The sequence below is a fragment of the Grammomys surdaster genome, unplaced genomic scaffold (genome assembly GCF_004785775.1).
Source record: "Grammomys surdaster isolate TR1022 unplaced genomic scaffold, NIH_TR_1.0 125635, whole genome shotgun sequence".
NCBI classification, from domain to species: domain Eukaryota; kingdom Metazoa; phylum Chordata; class Mammalia; order Rodentia; family Muridae; genus Grammomys; species Grammomys surdaster.
The window spans coordinates 189379-206896 of NW_021620473.1; the positions used below are offsets into that span (position 1 = coordinate 189379).

At 43.4% G+C, this 17518-nt stretch overlaps 1 protein-coding gene across 1 annotated transcript in view; it reads right to left on the bottom strand.

The window, feature by feature from the left end:
• Csrp3 (cysteine and glycine rich protein 3) overlaps nucleotides 1-10674 on the bottom strand; it is an 18227-nt gene extending 7553 nt beyond the window's left edge. The window contains exons 1-2 of the mRNA XM_028787455.1: nucleotides 10621-10674; nucleotides 2272-2409 (exon numbers count right to left, since the gene is read on the bottom strand). Of these exons, the coding sequence (XP_028643288.1) occupies nucleotides 2272-2383 (112 nt within the window). The 5' untranslated portion in view covers nucleotides 2384-2409; nucleotides 10621-10674. The remainder of the gene's footprint in view (nucleotides 1-2271; nucleotides 2410-10620) is intronic.
• Nucleotides 10675-17518: the final 6844 nt, after the last annotated feature.

The window sequence follows — 17518 nt, forward strand, 5'->3', positions numbered from 1 at the left end:
TCTCTCTCTCTCTCTCTCTCTCTCTCTCTCTCTCTCTCTCTCTCTCTCTCTGTGTGTGTGTGTGTGTGTGTGTGTGTGTGTGTGTGTGTGTGTGTGATAGCATGTGAGTGAAAGTCAGAGGATAACCTGAAGGAATTGTTTCTATCCTACCATATGGGTCCCAGGGATTGAACTCAGGTCATCAGTCTTGGCAGCAAACACCCAGCTGACACCTTCTGGCCTCTGAAGAACTTTTGTACACAGCAGTGGAAAACTGTGCTGTCCAGTACCATAGCAACCAGCTATGTGTGATATACTAATATGCTCACAAAATCACACCCAACTTCAAACAGTGCAAACACTAAAAGAATATAAAATATCTCATGAGTCATGAGACTTATATATTGGTAAAAAATCTCATATTGTGTTAAATGAGATATTTCAACATTGATTTTACCTAGTTCCTTATTGGTACTTACAAAATGATGAGAACTATGGGATGTACATATATGGTTACAGGGTGAGTACCATGGAATGTTACATGGTTTGCATGTATTTTTTTTTGATAGTCTAAAATGGAAAGTTCAGTCAGTTCTGGAGTTTATCTAGAAGTCAGGACAACACTGGTAGGATAAACTGAGGTAGGGTTGCCTCTCTGGGCCCCATTTCCTGCCAGCTGGAATCTGGTCAATCTCTTGGAGATAATATAGAAAAATGTGCCTCTTTCCAGAGCCCCCTGCCACACAGCTGAAACCTACACTGCTCATCTCTCCTCCCATCCACAGGCTGGGGCAAACAGGGTATGCTATCAAGTGCTCAAAGCCTTCTCCTGTGGCTCCACTGAGCATAGGCAGCATCAGTGTTTGCAGAAGTCAAGACAATCCCCAAGTGGGAAGCTTCCATCCTCTCCACCTCTTATGCCAGCATCAAAATTAATTAATAAAAGCAAGACAAAACCTGGAAGGCTGAATTTCCAAGTATAGGGTCCCAATTTTCTTCTATAACAAACCACAGGGAAAATTCATCTTCATCTTCATCTTAGGGATAGAGAAACTGAGGTCCACCATGGTAAAACAACTTCCCAAGTGACACAGTGGATGGAAAATCCTGGGCTCAAACCTTACTTTTTGTTTAATTCCAGTATTCTTTCCAATTCTGTTCACTTTAAAGAATACTAGCTATTTTTAGAGAAAGACCAAAAGGCTTGTGGGGTGGGTAAAAAGTTCTATATAGTTGTAAATGAACCATGACTATGAGGGATGTATAAGATGACGTAAAAGATAATTGCCCGTCATTAAAACCCAAAGTATCAGTAAGTTTGTCAACCTAATCTCCTTTTCCTCTATAAATATGCTTACTGAGACGGGGAGGACCATGGACCTGCAGCTGAGAACACAGCATGTCACTGTTTCTGACGTTTGGAGTATATAACGCTCACCCTCATGCTTGGAACTTGGGCACTGAAGTTCTGTTTGCAACTACTAGGGTGGGACATACAGGTTAGAACTGATCCAGCTAATAGATCCTGCCAGATACTGAACAAAGCTAACCTGTGAACTATCAATCGCTTTAACCTAGAAGCAGAGACTGTAAGCGGCCATCTCAAAGCCATAGCCCATTTCTCCCAGAAAAGGACTAAGTACTAGCCCTTAGAGGATCTAGTCCTCACTCTGCATGCCACCTGGGATTAGAGATGAGAAATGAGTTGACCAAAGTCACGTGACAGGCCCTCAGGTAGATCACAGTAGCTCAGAGCTCCCTCAGTTTGGGCATTTGTAAATCTGTCTGGCAGCTGATGGTGAAGAGTTCCTCCAAGAAGTTTTGATGCCTAAGCCCGAAATTTACAGAAATGGAATTGCTGCCCACTGCCTGACCTAAGTCCTTTCTTAGGGGAGACCAGTCCCAGCTGGCGTCAGTGACAGCTGACCAGGGCCATGCTAAGAGCCAAACCTAGTCTGGCTCCAGACAACTGTTACTTTCCTTTCTCTGCTAAGTCATACTTTGCAAATGTCACAGAGAGCAGGCCCAGACCCACTTGTCCTTACTTTGAGCCTGGTGAAAGCACCTCTGACCTGATGCACAGCCAGAGAAAGTGCTTGAGGGAGTGCTTTGCTAATACTTGTGGAGCCCACAGGCAGCGTTTCTCACTGCCTCCTGGTCATGCATGCTCCTACATGCTTCCCACAGCGTGAGAGCCACTGACAAACAGTACTAGGACTAAATGAGAAGCCTGAACTTCCCATGGCACCCGTGACCTCCCCACCCCCACCCCCAGGGGTCTGTCCAACTCACTGCAGTGGAAACAGGTCTTGTGGAAACTCCTCCCATTGCACTGGATTTCTTCTGCATGGTAAACAGTCTTTTCACAGGCTCCACATTTTGCGCCTCCACCCCAGTTTGGCATGGTAAAGACTCCAGGCCAAGGTCAATCTAAGAGGATATAAAGCAAATACCCTAGGTTTAGATGGCATTAAAGGCAAAGTGACCTAGAAGTACAATGATCTGAGGACCAAGGGACAACCTGGTTCATTCAGTCACTCCTTCATTCACTCACTCAACAAAAGACTACCTTTGACAAATAGCTCAGACCCTGGAGGCTTTGAGAAATCCATTTATTGAATGGGCTCAGTTCCCCCTTTGTTAAATGTCAGTGACATGTGTCCTATGTATCCCCCAGGGTTTCTGGAAGGAATAGACTGCTAGTCTTGTGTACATAAAAATGTACATGACAGAACTTTGTCATTTAAAGTTTGAAAGTTATCTCATCAGAAATGGGCTGAGCTTCTGAACATGACATGTTCCCGTCTGCCTCAACTCTCCCCAGACCACCTTAAATCTGGATAGATACAATGAAACTTCTGGTTTGGAACACCTTGGAAAAGGCAGTGTGAATACTGCAAGTAGTGGCTTACAGTCTTAGCTTATCCGGTTGGCAAATGTGGACTATGTAAATAGTGTCCTGTCTGTTGTCGAAGAATACCATTGCCAGCCGTACAACACTCTAGTAGCTCATCAATCTGGCAACCTGTGCGCTCGCTCTCTCTCTCTCTCTCTCTCTCTCTCTCTCTCTCTCTCTCTCTCTCTCTCTCTCTCTCTCTCTCTCTCTCTCTCTCTCCTGCCCTCAGCATTCTGTGTGCATCTAGAGGGGAGGCAGAACTTTTTTCTACTCATCCCAGACACTTCTCTCTGGTGTCACAGTGTTGTTAGGAGACCAGGTGATTCAGTGTGTGGTAAGGGACTTCAGAGCTCAGGGGACTCATGGGAGATGGTACTGACCTGTCCCTGTGCACCTTTGAAACACATTCTGCCTATAGCCATACCTCTCTTCTCTCAGCTTTTCACTGGAGCATGATGTTTAAGATGTTAATAAAGAGTAAGCCACAATTTCCGTGTGTGGGCCTGTAGATGTGAACCCAAGTGTTTAGTTTCCTTAGAGAGAAACTGAATCAAGCTGTTGATACTAGGTACATGTATGAAGCCCCCTTGCCATCTGCCTAGGTGACTGGACTTTCCCAGGATCCTTTGGCTTTTTAGAAACTTGGCATGATGTGATATCATGGACACTACGCATTATCATGACACTCTCTGAGGCCGTTCTGGCCTTCCCTTTCCTTTCTGGGAAGACAGTTGCCTTCCTGTAGTAGCTGCGATTAGCACTAAGCCCTCTTGGATCAGCTCTCTGGCTTGTGTCTCACAGTCTCATAACAATGACAGCTTTTGCTAAGAAACAGAAAGTAAACAGAAAACAGACCACTGAACCTGACACTGGGCTGAAGGGCAGTCCCTGTCTGAGCATCCCCTGAAATGCCTTTGCCATCAAAGGTTAGAGAACAGCCCAAGCTTTCTCTCTGTCTTCTCTGTTTACTTAGAAAAATTTTAGGAAACAACATAAGAAAAAAAAAAAAAGAAACACTTCTAATTCATTCATTCGCTCACCACATGCTTACTACCTGCCTCTCCAGTACACTGTACTGGGTACTATGTGGGAATCAAGGTGAGAACATAGAAGAATGGTGAGCTGTGTCCCCTGGCATTGAGAAGCCTATGTTCTAGTGAGGAGAGTAGACAGGAGCCAGAACACCTTGGACCAGAGTGTTATATTAACTTGGACGAGAGAATAGCCATGAGTCACAGGACACAGAAGAGGCCATATTCAGATAGTTTTTAAGGGTGAACACGAGTCCAGCAGATATGGAACAAAAAAGTGGGAGAGCATTTCAGGAAGATTTAAGAATTAAACAAAAAAGCATAATAACTTACTATCTCCAGAAAGAGCCCACATATTCCTACTGGGCTCCATTCAGCCTGTACACTCTTGGGTTGGAACAAATTTTGAAAATTATCTAGCATATTCATTTTCAGTCAAGATGGCTACATAAGAGGCACACACTTAGGGTTAATTCTTAGCTAATTTCCTCTTCCTGAATCCATCCCTCATTTATGAAAGATAATACATTTTCTAAAAAAGAGCGGAATCATGTAATTGTGTTCATGTTCATTTTGATCGTGAGTTTCCACATAATACAAACAGAAGAAATGTAATATGTTTCATCTGAGAATATGACAGTGACCCTGTGGAATGAATGATGTGTGTGGAAACTCGCTATGAAAACAGCCCTGGGTCACATTTCTCATTGCATATTGCCAGTGATTTCATCGGCATGCCCAGCAAGTTTAATGGGAGACCGATATGCCTCTTGGGGGAGTGTGTGTGTATGTGTGTGTGTGTGTGTGTCATACACACATTCATGCATTTGTCTAGGCATACTTTACAAAATGAGGGTAAAATTACATATAATACCTCCTCAGCAGCTAATGAATCTCAACAACGCTGTTTGTAAGTAATCACAGTCCTGTGCCTTACATACATCAGGACTCAAAATCCAAAATAGAAACACATAAAGATTCACTTAAGAGATGAACAAAGACAGCAACAGAAGCTACGCAAAGAAAATGTCTTTGATTTCCTCTTTCAATGCTCATGGCCCAAAAGGTAGAGGTACCATAGTGTATCCTGAATTGGAAAACATGGGTTCTGATTGTCACGTATCACTTGAACTTGAGGAAAATAAATGTTAATATCATCTTGTGCACAGGGCCTTTGTGAAGGTCATGGAAATATGGTGGGAATTTAAAGTAGTATCGAGCTATTCTAAGGCAAATATGATTGTTTTCTCTATTGCAGATTCCTCAAGCACTACCAGTGTGCTAATTAAGTCACTGCGATTTGAAAGTACATTTAAGTCCTGGCTTACGAATGGCCTTTTTGGCTTCTGCATTGCTTTGGGATAACTGCGTTTCAACACCCAGAACTGGGTTCAGGATGAGTATTTACCTTGGCACAGCGCCAAGAGATGGGCCATTTGTTTATCAGCGTTACTTGGAACTGGCAAGGGTCACTGAAGGTAGGACACCAAAAATAGGCTTGACTGTCAGTCCGCACTGTTTATCGCCTGGGCCACCATCACACCACCTGACACTGTTTTCTGGGACTATTCCTGAGGTTGCTGTTGCCATAGACATGGGTCAGAGTTGAAAAGGGAGAGACGAATTTATAAGGGTGGGGTAGAAGGTGAGGGCTACCATACCAGCTGAGGACAGATCAGACAGTCTCGGCTATTCTGATCCCACTGAGAGATGGCCTTGAATGGACTTCTCAAATAATAGTACTGTGAAAGAGAATTGCCCCTAAGTGGGGATTCTCTACAGTGAATCCGTGGGATCAGATCTGGGTCCACTTTCTAGCTTCTTCAAAGCCTTGTGGTCCAGGAAAGCCATTAACCTTTCCGACCTTTAGTATCCTTTCCAAAATGAGAGCTCTTTGGGAAGTGCTCAGAGAATTGCTCCAGTTCTAGCACTGCCACTGTGTGAACTGTATGGTACTCAGTAACAGAATGTAAGTTCTAGTTGGTTCTGCTACCACTCTAAACCGTCATGTGTCAGCTGAATTTTCTAAAATAAATCCAAACTGTTCATTGGACAGTATTCTGGATTCCCTCCCTTTCTTCTTCCCTTCATCCTTTTCCTCTTCCTCCTCCTATTTTCTCTCTCTTTTCTCTTCCTACACACCCCCTGCAACTAACTAAAGACTGAAATATAGTGTTCTAGGACAAAGTAGGATAGACAAAAATAGCCACTTAGTGCTTGTGTTACTTCTTAGAGTCCACTTAAAAATCTGGGAGACAGCCAGGTAGTGGTGGTGCATGCCTTTGATCCCAGCACTAGGGAGGCAGATCTCTAAGTTAGAGGCCAGTCTGGTCTACAGAGTGGGTTCCAGGACAGCCTTGCCTGTCCTGGACCCAGAGAAACTCTGTCTCGAAAAACCAAAGATAGATAGATAGATAGATAGATAGATAGATAGATAGATAGATAGATAGATAAAAAAAAATCTGGGAACAGCACTTAAGCCAAGAGTTGGAGCAGAGACCTCCAGCAGCTCAGTAGTTTGTTCAGCTCACTGCTGGCTCACTGGGTAATTGTAACAGAAGCCTCCACATGGTGAGTTGAACTGTCAACACTGGCTGAGACATAGTTCTCATAGTAACCGTGCCTGGTCTTTGTGATAGAGTTAGTACTATCTCAGAAATTGCCACTGATGTGAAAGGTTCTAGAGCACAGGCCTTGGAGCAGGCACTGCAGTAACTCATGAGCAGTAACCCTTCCAGGCAGATGCTGTTAAAACCAACTTTTCAGGTAGGGAAATGTGCACTTGGGGAATTTACATCCCTGTCCTAGATCCCATGGTTAGGCTGGAACTCCACTCTCTGACTCCAGAGCTGTGTTCCCATACTGATGCCAACAGCTAACTGTACTGTTCTTAAATTAGATATGAGAAAACTACAGAAAGCTAGATAGAGTTTGACTAAGATCACACAGCCAATAAATGGGAGCACTGCATTTAAAACGCCAATTAACTTGCCCCTTATGCAAGCTTCTGCTGCAACTTGTCTTCCAGGAGACAGACATGAGTGAGCACTTGCAGTGACCACACATCTCATGTGGTGAGAACTGAGGCTTACAGATCCATCATGTCTTTATGGGGCATAGAAAGCACTGATGAGAGGAGTCCTTGGGGACTTCAACTTGGTAACATAAGGGACATCTCAGGAGTAAGTGGTGTTCAATCACGGAAAAGAGTCCTCCAGAGTTGGAAGTCTCTTTCACTGTTGATTCTCGTCTCCTTTGGGGATGGTCATCTATGTGACTAAAATGCAGTGACACATCTTCTAGAGTCCTTCAAGCCCTGGGATCAATGTAAGGACCTGAACTGTGAATGATAGAAGCCTCTCTTTGCAGAAACGCTGCTCCGCAGTGCCCCTCTTGAGTGTCATCTCTTCTCTTTATTCAGCAAGGCACAGAACAGAGTGTGAGAAGGCACAGGCTTTTGAATGAACTAAAGCTGCATTCAGAACACTAGCAGTCTGAACTGGTGCACACAGCTCACTCTGCTGAGCACAGCCCCCATGGATGTCAAAACGAGAAGGCTGAAGGTAATAAGAGTATACTGCATATACATTCTTGGTGCACACAAGGATTCAGTGGTTTTTGTTGCCTTTAGATTATCATGACGGCTGATTGGTGTGGTTTGCTGTACAGAGTTTGAATCTATTTTTGCAGAACAAGCAAAGCTCTCTCTCTCTCTCTCTCTCTCTCTCTCTCTCTCTCTCTCTCTCTCTTCCTTCTCCATGAATATTCATTTCAGACCACAAATCAACTGTTTCTCCAGTTTTTAGAATCTCAGCCACCCATGTGTGGCTAGCACAAGGGAGTGTCTGCTGCATCTCAGGCTGCCTATATCGTTGACCGAGTTGGCCTCTGGCCCACTCTACCTCGCTGAAGTTCTCGCTGAGCTTGACTTTCCGGTCACCAGGGCTTGGAAGGAAAGCATGCCCATCTGGAATCCCTGTGGCTAAGGAGAAGCTCACCATTTTTCTCCTACAGTAGGAGTCAAGGACAGTAGGTGGCTTCCTTCTGATCTTATAAGCCAGGCATATGTATGAAGTCTCTCTGCCACCGCCTTTCATAACACCTTGGAAAGCCCTCAGCGCTTAGAGATAACCATGAATGTTGGCTCTCAGGCACGACACACGTGTGATTAGAGAGACTGTGATGTGCAATGGCAGTGCCCTGCCCTGAAGGCTGTTATCTCTGTACCATGCTTGCTTCTGCTCTTGGTTTTGCTTCGACCTTTGTGTTTTAAAGACCACATCATACCCCGATCACATCCTTGCTCTGCTGCTTTCTGGCCCTGTGACCTTATGTGATTGCTGCAGTTCCTTGAGCTTTAGTTTCTTCCCCTACAGAATGACTTTTCCAGGACTTTCTGAGACTTTAAAGAAGTCCTCACATGGTCTGAGATTGTATGAGAGCAGGTAGGCAGCAGTAGATGCTGGTCGCTGTGTCCAATGATGACCTTAGTGGATCTCTGTATAGACCCTGGGCTTCAGGGCTCCTAGATATCCCCTGCATCGCTTGCTGCTTCCTTCCCTGGAAGAGACACTCCGTTTCCACCTAGGCAGGAATCATATTTCTCTGTGGGCCTAACTCCCAACCCTCTATACAGTAAGTATTCCCAGACATCTGGGCAGCATGCTTGTGCTTGGAAGGCTGCCCGCCTGGAGTTGTATTTCCTGTGTACGATACTCCTGGGCCTGTATCTGTCCTCGTAACAAACACATCAATCGCCTTTCACCACTGACCAGCTTGTTAGCCACTCTGACTGCCAGACTTTGTCACCATCTCGTACTTCACAGGGCATTCTTCCTAACGCAGAGAAGGGCCTGCACCCTTTCTGAAAGGCTTCATTTATGCACACAGCCATATTAAATTCATAGAGTACTCTCCTGAATCTTATTAAGCCTATACAAATCCCCCTGAGAAAGTTGGTCACCTTTGCATTTTACTGTTCTGAAAGTGAAAACTGGAAAGCTAAGAGATATTCAGTTATGATTTCAACCTTTGACTCTGTTGACTTTGCTTTTCTTCCTATGGTTCCCAACAGTTAAAAGATTCATTCTCCATTTTCTGGGTGAGGCCCTTCTGGTTTGTTTGCTGCATTGCTGCCACTTGCTGATCTCACCCTGCCCCCAGGCTGCCTCTCACCCCATCCACCTCTCACCCCATCCACCTCTCACCCTCTCCATTGTGCTCTCTTGCCTCTGACAGACATTTTGTGTGTCCAGGCAGACACTATAGTCCAGCTATACCTCCTCCAAACCTTGGGGGCCACTAACACTGAGCACCAATGAAAGAGTTATTCAGAAATAAACTAAAGCCAAATCAGAAAAAAAACTCCAGATTTTCTGGGACATAAAACAGTTTTGCACATATTGCAGTGAACTGGTTGGATGGTGGAGCATTTTGTAACTGAGAGCGCTGTGGTAATTTCATGCAGATGGCCATAGCTTTGCTTCATGTGCGATACCCGTGGTCTTTGTTTTGTAAAAAACAGCATAGCATGTTTCTCTTATCTCATTTTCTTTAATGCTCAGTCCCCAAAGTAAACCGAGTACGCAGACTACCCGAATCCCCCAACTCTACTTTGTGGCTCATGCCTCCATCTGCCCCAGCCCTGAGAGACGAGGCAGACCATACGGCTTATTAACTGGCATTGCACCTCACTACAATTAGATGAGCCCCTCCAATGGTCACCTGGCTCCTCCATGGAGGAGTCACCACCCTGGCTAAGGGCCAGAACAGACATCAGAGGTGGCAGCAGCTTTGATCTGCACAGCATTCAGGCCACTGCTTAAAAACCATGTCTTGTTCTCATTGACCGGATATTGAAAAGAAACCCTTGACTGAGACCTGGAGAAAATACTGGGAATCACCCTCACCACAAGCAAGGAATTCATCTTCCTATTAAATAAGAGGTTTTTCAGCATCACAATGTCTTTTTTATTTTTCAAGAACCAATTTTGATTAATTTTAAATGGCTAAAAGCCATTAAAAAGCGTGCCTGTGGCTGAATATCTTTGGTGTGTGTCTATTTTAAAACAACCAATCTGGGATCTCTCATCCATCCACCCACACCTGTGGACACCAAGATTTCATAAATTGAGGTGGGAAAGATTCTCTTCTGTGCTAGCAGATCTATGACAGATCTGATATCTTATACGGTTGTCTTGTAACAATAGAATACTGTGGAGTTTAAGAAATGTCACTGTATTTGTATCAAACCCTTGAAGGCAAAGTGACCAAGACCCCTCCTTAGAGCCACTCCTTTGCATCTTATGTGGCCGATCTGAGACTGCAGCGTGTGACTGTTGAACTCCATTTTCCTTTGCTTTCCTGCCATCTGACTCAGAAGATGGGGCCATCCCTCTGTGACAATGGCTTTAGACCCAGATTAATCCCGTGCCCGTTGCTCCCAACCTTTTGTTTTGTTTTTGGGGTGCCAGAAAATCAAACTCAGACCTTCACACATGCTCCCCAAGTCCTGCCACCCAGTATCAATCATGCTTTTAGGAAGTTCAAAACAACTGCTAGATCCACATATGGATTGCGTATATAACCTCATCCTCCTCATATGTAGCCAGAGTGGGTGCTGGACTCGGTTGTAAAATATGCCTCCATGCTGTAGGACTCCATAAAGTCACCCAGTCAGTCAGCCATCCCGCCCAAATGCCTGTTGTGATCCACTTACCTGCCTGTGTGGTCTCTGTCAGCTCAACTGAGTGAGGGGACTCTTGTCCTCTTTAAATATATAGAGGCTGTCACCAGCCTTGGCTCGCTGAGGGAAGGGCAGTGGGAAGGCTAAGGAGAGGGGGTGAATAAGGCACGAGTAACACAACTGCCAAAAATAGCCCGTGACCAAAGCTCTTAGTTGTGTCCCCTGCCCCCCATGCCAGCCGGAGCCTCCCGGAGAACAATATCTGTTGGGTTCTATTTTAATTGCCATTGGCCTAAGGCACCAAGGGATGCATTTGTGAAGTGTACAGCTTCTGACCGAAGACTTAGACTTGTACAAAGGGTTTTATGTTTAAAATCATTTCTGCAACACGGACCCCCCCCCCACCCCGCGCCCTGCCTGTTCTGGAAATCAGCGCAGGCTACCTGCAAATGAATCATGAGCCAGGCCTGGGAGCCCTTTGGAATTCCAAGACCCAGGTCACTGCACTGTGAGAAGATCTCAGAGCTAAAAATAAGAATGATGGGGGGCTGGCACGCACTCAGCTAATCTCTTCAAGGAGGTGTGCAGGGGAGGTGGGGTTGACATCAGCTAATCATCAAAGGCCTGTGTATCTGACGAAGAAATGTTTTCTCTCAAGTTTTGAGTCACTTTATTGATTAATGGAATATTTAGTGATTTAGACTAGGGCTTAAGAATTCTTGTGGGATGGCAGTAAGTCAAGTGTGTGAACGCGTACGTGTGTGTGTGTGTGTGTGTGTTTTCAATCCTTCAGGTGGAAGCTAGAGGATCAGAAGTTACCATTCTCAGCACATAACATGTTCAAAGCCAGCCTAGGCTACATTAAGACTCTGCCTTAAAAAAAAGAACATACCAAAAAATTTGCAATAAAATAAAACCCTTCAAAATTTTGTGTGCTTTGACACCAATATTTTTAACGTAATTAATGTTAAATGAGACACCAACGTGTAAAGTCAATAAAACGAGAACTCCACACTGCTTCTTGCGTACTTTTTAATGTTGTATTTTAAAATCTGGGCATTAGAATATGTTCCAGATCAATTCATTTAAGAGAGTCTGTACCAACTTGATCAAATTCTTACATAACCAAAAGGGTCTCAGCTATGATAAATCTAAATGTCCCGGGCAATCATTCCACAGGATTGGCTTCTCTGAAACCACAGGCATGTAGGCAAGTCTTCTCTCCTATCTTCCTGTGAGCTTCTGTCTGTGTATGCATGGTCTCAGGTTTTCTTATAAGGACACCAGCTATATTGAATAGAGCCTACTCGTATGACCCAGTTCCTTCTCGGAATCCCCTATGTCCAAATACAGCATTCTGAGATACCAACGTCAGAAGGATGTAACCGTGTATTTTAGAGGGACCCAATTCAATCTGCACTTGGGCGATTATCATGTTTACATCTGAGAATCTATATTCAAAATGACCTTTTAGTCAGAACTGGGAGGGAACTGTCTGTAATTGCCCATATGTAATAGCCCATAGTGTTGTAGTGGCCAATGGTAATGATGTCAGTTTATTCGGGTTCCTCATTAACTTAATTTTCTTCCTTTGGAAACTTTTATGACTTCTTACATTTCATGGTTTGTTTGTTTGGTTTTTTTTTTTTGTCTTTTAAAGTTTATACCACTTGAAATTTAGTGGGTCATTTCAGTCTGAAAATTCATGGTTTGTTTTTTAGCTTTGGAAAATTTTAATGTTTTAAATTAATTCTTCCCTCTAAAGACCGTTAGAAATTAGAATATTGTTCTTTCTTATTTATTCAAAAATTTCTTAGTGCAACGTTGACTAAAAGAGTGGTTCTCTACCTGTGGGTAGTGACCTCCTTTGATTGACCAACTCTTTTACAGGGATCACATGAGACCTTCAGAGAAATCAAAGATATCTGAGCCTGTTGGTGCTGCCACATTGTTCCCCCAAGAGGCACCATAAAGGGAGTAAGTCATCAAGAGAAAAGCATTTTAATAGAAATCAGGAAAGGAGGAGCACTTTCTGTCATAAGGTCTTTATTTAATCCGCACAACAACTTTGCCAAGAAGGTATCATTATTATTATTATTATTATTATTATTATTATTATTATTATTATATTGTTATTATTCCCTCCACTGTATTGTTGAGCAGTGAAGATGCAGCTTCTTAAGACAGTCAGTCCTCCAACACACTTGTGAGTCCAGCAGCCTTGGTCTGAGAATTCACATCTTCCCCTCCTGGGTGTCCCTGAAGTAGCTAACCCTTAGCAAGTCATAGAACACATCAGTCACAAAGGGACAAAGGCGATCTAACTCCAAAACCCTTCACACAATGGTCCTGATGTTAGCTTGATCTTGGTCTGCTCAGCAAACATTTTTGAGCGACATACCAATCTTGCATATGCAAATACTCACATTTACATATATATTATATATGTCTGAGTTACTAACACATTCCTATGCTATGCGTGTTATGAGGCGTGTTAAAGCTATGCGCTGGGAAGGAGGGAACTAAAAGAGCATCTCTAATTCTTTTTCCCATTCTCCATTATCTCACATGTCCCCCCCGGTTGCTGCTCACAATTCCTGGCTTTAGAAATCACTGCTCTGAACGGTGACACACAAAAGAAGGAATATTTTAACGAAGGATCTGGCAGCTAGGGGTCTCTGCTTCCATCCACTCATCCAGCCTCCTCTGAAAAGAAACATAATTGGGCCCTGATGTATTCGACGTCAGCAGCGTTCTTAAAGTAACTAGGGCTTTTGGCTGTCTCTATGCACCAGTGGTCTGACATTTGTCTTTAGTTCTTATTTCAAAAAGAGAATTAACTCTAACCTTCCGTTCAGAGGTTGATCCTGGCCCTATGTCTTGTCTGTGAAAGGCATAGAAACAGACAGGCAGACACCTGAGTGTGTTACAATGGCTGTTTCTACCAAAGCTGGGTAACAATATTGTCATTTTTACTGAGGGGGAAGTGAGACTTGGAAAAGCAAATAGCTCAATTGTTCATGTTATTTGGGCATTTTTAATTGGTCAGTTTCATAACAGTGTTCTTACATAATGCTCTTCAACCTCAGAGCTCTCTGTTGCAATGGGTTCTCTTGGGTTCATCTCTGTCTCTCTGTCCTTCTATGTCTGTTTTTCTCTCTCTGAAGCAGAGGGAGAATATAGGTGCAATTACCCGTCCTTTGCAGATGAAGAAGCTGGCTTGAGAGGTTCAATCATATTGCTAGTAAGTCAAAGCTTGGACCCAGGACCTCCACACCAAGGGCCATGCTTGACGGAAACATTTGCTACACTATAGTGCTACTATACCAATGCCTTAAAGGACTCTAGGCCTACACAGGAAAAGTACAAACTCAACTTCAGCTTACACTGAAAAATTAGCAAAGGCTTATTTAATTAGTCCTTTGTGGTCAGGAGAGGCAGCTTCTATATTAAAGCCCTTAAGGGTATACCTGAGCAATACAGTCTCTGAAGTAGCTACCACAGGCCAGCAAACTGACCAAAGTAAATCATGCAAACACCATTCAGTCTGTGAAAATGTCTTGGGAGAGATTTCAGTAGATTGAATAGACACTGGTCACCAATGACAACGAAAAATGTTCAGTGTCTTCTGAATCCGTTCCTTCTTTCTCTTCCTGTGGCTCCTCATTTTGCCCTCACTCAGATGTCTTGATAGACCTTTCCAGAAGCCCTCACAGAGTGTTCCCACATTCCTCTCATCTGGTCCTCCCACAGAGTCATCTGAAGCAGATCTGACCACGGCTACCTTGAACTGGAAGTCCTCTGCTCACATCCCCCGCTATGAGGTCATGTTCAAAACTTTGACATGGCATTTGAGTTTCTTCGTCTTACTCCAAACCAGCTTTCCAACTTCTCCTCAGCCCTTCCTCTAGCCTATCTCTCACCCTCTCCAGTCTAATCGCTGTGCTCCCAAAATAGCCAGGGCTTTCATGCCTCTCTGCTTTGCTCATGTTCTGTGCTCTGCCTGGAATGTCCTCCACCTTCACGTCATCCCTGGTAGAATCTTCCTCATCCTTCAGAAAGCAACTCACATGATTCTTTTTTCCCTAGGGCCTTTGCACCTCCCCTTTCTAGGCAGGATGTGCCGCTTTGGGTACGTTTTTCAGTATGAGTAATTTACAGCTCACTAGATCTTGAGCTTGTTAAGGGCCAGTTGGGAGCTTAGTGATCTGTGAGTCCTCTGTTTTGATCCCTAGCATGTTTTAAGAAATTTTTTGTTTGAATTTTTTATTATAACCTCAGCATCTAAGAGGCCAAAGCAGGAGGAATGGAAACTTGAGGCTAACCTGGGCTATTACATAGAAAGACTTTGTACCTCCCTGACCCCCCACAAAAGGCATAATAAATGTATTTATAAAACTGAATGCTTTTGATAAATTTGTAATTCAATTTCTATTATTTCTGTGTGTGAGATGTATATGTGTGTGTACTTTTGTAACTGTGGAGATCAGAGGACTTTGCGGAGTCAATTCTCTCCTTCCACCTTTACACAGGGTTTGCCACTCAGCTCATAAAGCGTGTGTGGCAAACAGCTTACTTGCTGACCCATCTCACGGGCCTGATTTTGAGAGATCTAAAAGAGCCAAATTCCCACCATCTCTAAGATAAACAGCAACCAATAACATAAAAATTCAATCAAAAACATTACTTAAGGGTATAGTCACTTCATTTAAAATATTAAAATAATGGTTAAATGAGATTTCACAACAGCTGGAGGTCTTTTATTGGCTCTACTGAAGTTTATTGTGTTGATGGTGCAAGAACACTGGATTAGAATAGATATCTTTTTTTGTATATTTTTTCCATGCTGGATACAGAACCTATAACCTTGTATGTGTTAGATAAATGCTCTACCACTGAGCCACATCCTGAGCTCCTCAGATATAGGTTTCTAGTTATAGCTTTGCTACTATTAGCCATACACTTTTCTGGTTTTGTTATCTGTGGGGTATGCACACTAGATGAGAAGACCTCTAAGTCTATAATTTGATCATCCTTATTTTCCAGGGACGTAAACCAAGACTTCATTTCACTTTGAGTGTGAATGGTCTTTCTCGACAGGAGTGGTCAATCTACATTGTCATTTGTCTTTGGTAGCCCTATTAATAGGATGTGTATTAGGAAAGCACAGGGTATTTTATTGAATAGGAGCTCTAGGTATGGAGGGAAGTAAAATCAAGACCACCCTCCCCCCTCCCCCACCCTATGCCCCCACCCTCCATGGGAGTTTTTGATATTGCTAGAGCAGCCTCTTTTGCTTTAGGGCTGGATGGTAACAACCCAAGAAGAAAAGACTTCAAAAATAGCTCAGCTATGTTGAGTGTCTGGCTCACAGCAGTTCTTGGGAGGCAGAGGCAGGAAGATTGCCATAAGTTCAATGCCAACCTAATCTTCAAGATGACTTCCAGGCCGTCTGAGGTTTATGAGTAAAAACACATCAATAAACTAGCAAACAAATAAATATTAGTTTATCTATGAGATCATAAAAATGGAGGACAGACTACACCTGCCACACCTGATAAGCATTTGGAGATGAAACAAAATTATTGGATGCTGAGTTTAAAATTCAGGTCCTTCTAAAAAGCTGCCCAAAATTGACACAAGCCCAGTTAAAGCTGAAACATTCAAAGCATCATGTGACACTGTCTCTGGCTCCAAATGGATACTGTGACAGTCTTTCCTAAAAAGGATGCCTGATGTTTCTATTTCTTAAAAGTAGTCCTGTGTTTTAGTAAATATTTGGATTCACAGCAAAACTGGGTAGAAGTCACAGGGTTTCCATATACCCCTGCTTAGTAAGGGTACACACTCATTCCTTCCACTTCCCTGCCCCCTGGTTGAGAGAAAACGAGTGAACAGCCAGTTTCAGACGATTCTTGGTGAAATAAATTGTGGGCATTCCTCCACGTGGACAGGAACTATATGAACCTTGTGGAGTGGGATGGGATTTCGGGGGAAAATAGATTCTATTGGTTGAGACTAAGCTGCTGGTGAAGATCTATTTGCATGGGGGAGAATTTCAGGGCTACATTACACAATTGATTGCCTGTGATAATCTAGTGGCCAGTCAAGGTTATGTGTCCCAAAGCAGACATGGAGATAAGGAGGGAGTCACCATTTCTCTGGTGACAAGGTCCGTGTGCCCTATGAAACCTCTCTCAGAGATATTCTCATAACCTATAAAGATAAGTTTTGTTTTCTTTTCTTTTGTCTGTTTTCCTTTGAAGACAGGGTCTCATGTTTCCCAGGCTATCCAGGAACTCCCTATGTACCTGAAGATGACCTTGAGCATCTAATTCACCTCCCTCTACCTCAGAAATCCTGGGATCACCAACATGTGCCATCATTTCCAGGTTTATGTGGTGGTAGGGATCAAACCCACGACCCTTTGCATGCTAGGTAAGTACTCTTGCAACTGAGCCACATATGCAGCCTTTGTTTTGTTGCTGTGTTGTTTTATTTTAGAGACAAGAGTTTCGTTCTGTAGCTGAGGCTTGTGTCAAACACAGTTCAGGCTGACCTTGATTTTATTGTAATCCTTCTACTTTGGCTTCCTGGATGCTAGGACTAATTCGTGAGCCACCAGTCCTAGTTAAATTAGACTTTGTTTTGTTTGTGTTTCCTTGACTTAAGAATTAAAAAGCGTAAAAGAAACCACTTGTGATCAAATTCAATGTGTTTCAAAAGTTCGCTGAAGATCAGATATCGTGGGGATGGCAGACTTCAGACCTGTTTCTGAACTATTTTGCTCTATCTTATGTCACAGACCAAAGGATTTCCACTGATGCTCCATGAACCAAGAAGGGAGAATGCATTTCTTAGTGAGTCTGTGTACAGTGCAGTGTCTATCAGCTATGGTATGACAGCCAAGACAGTCAGAAGCTATAC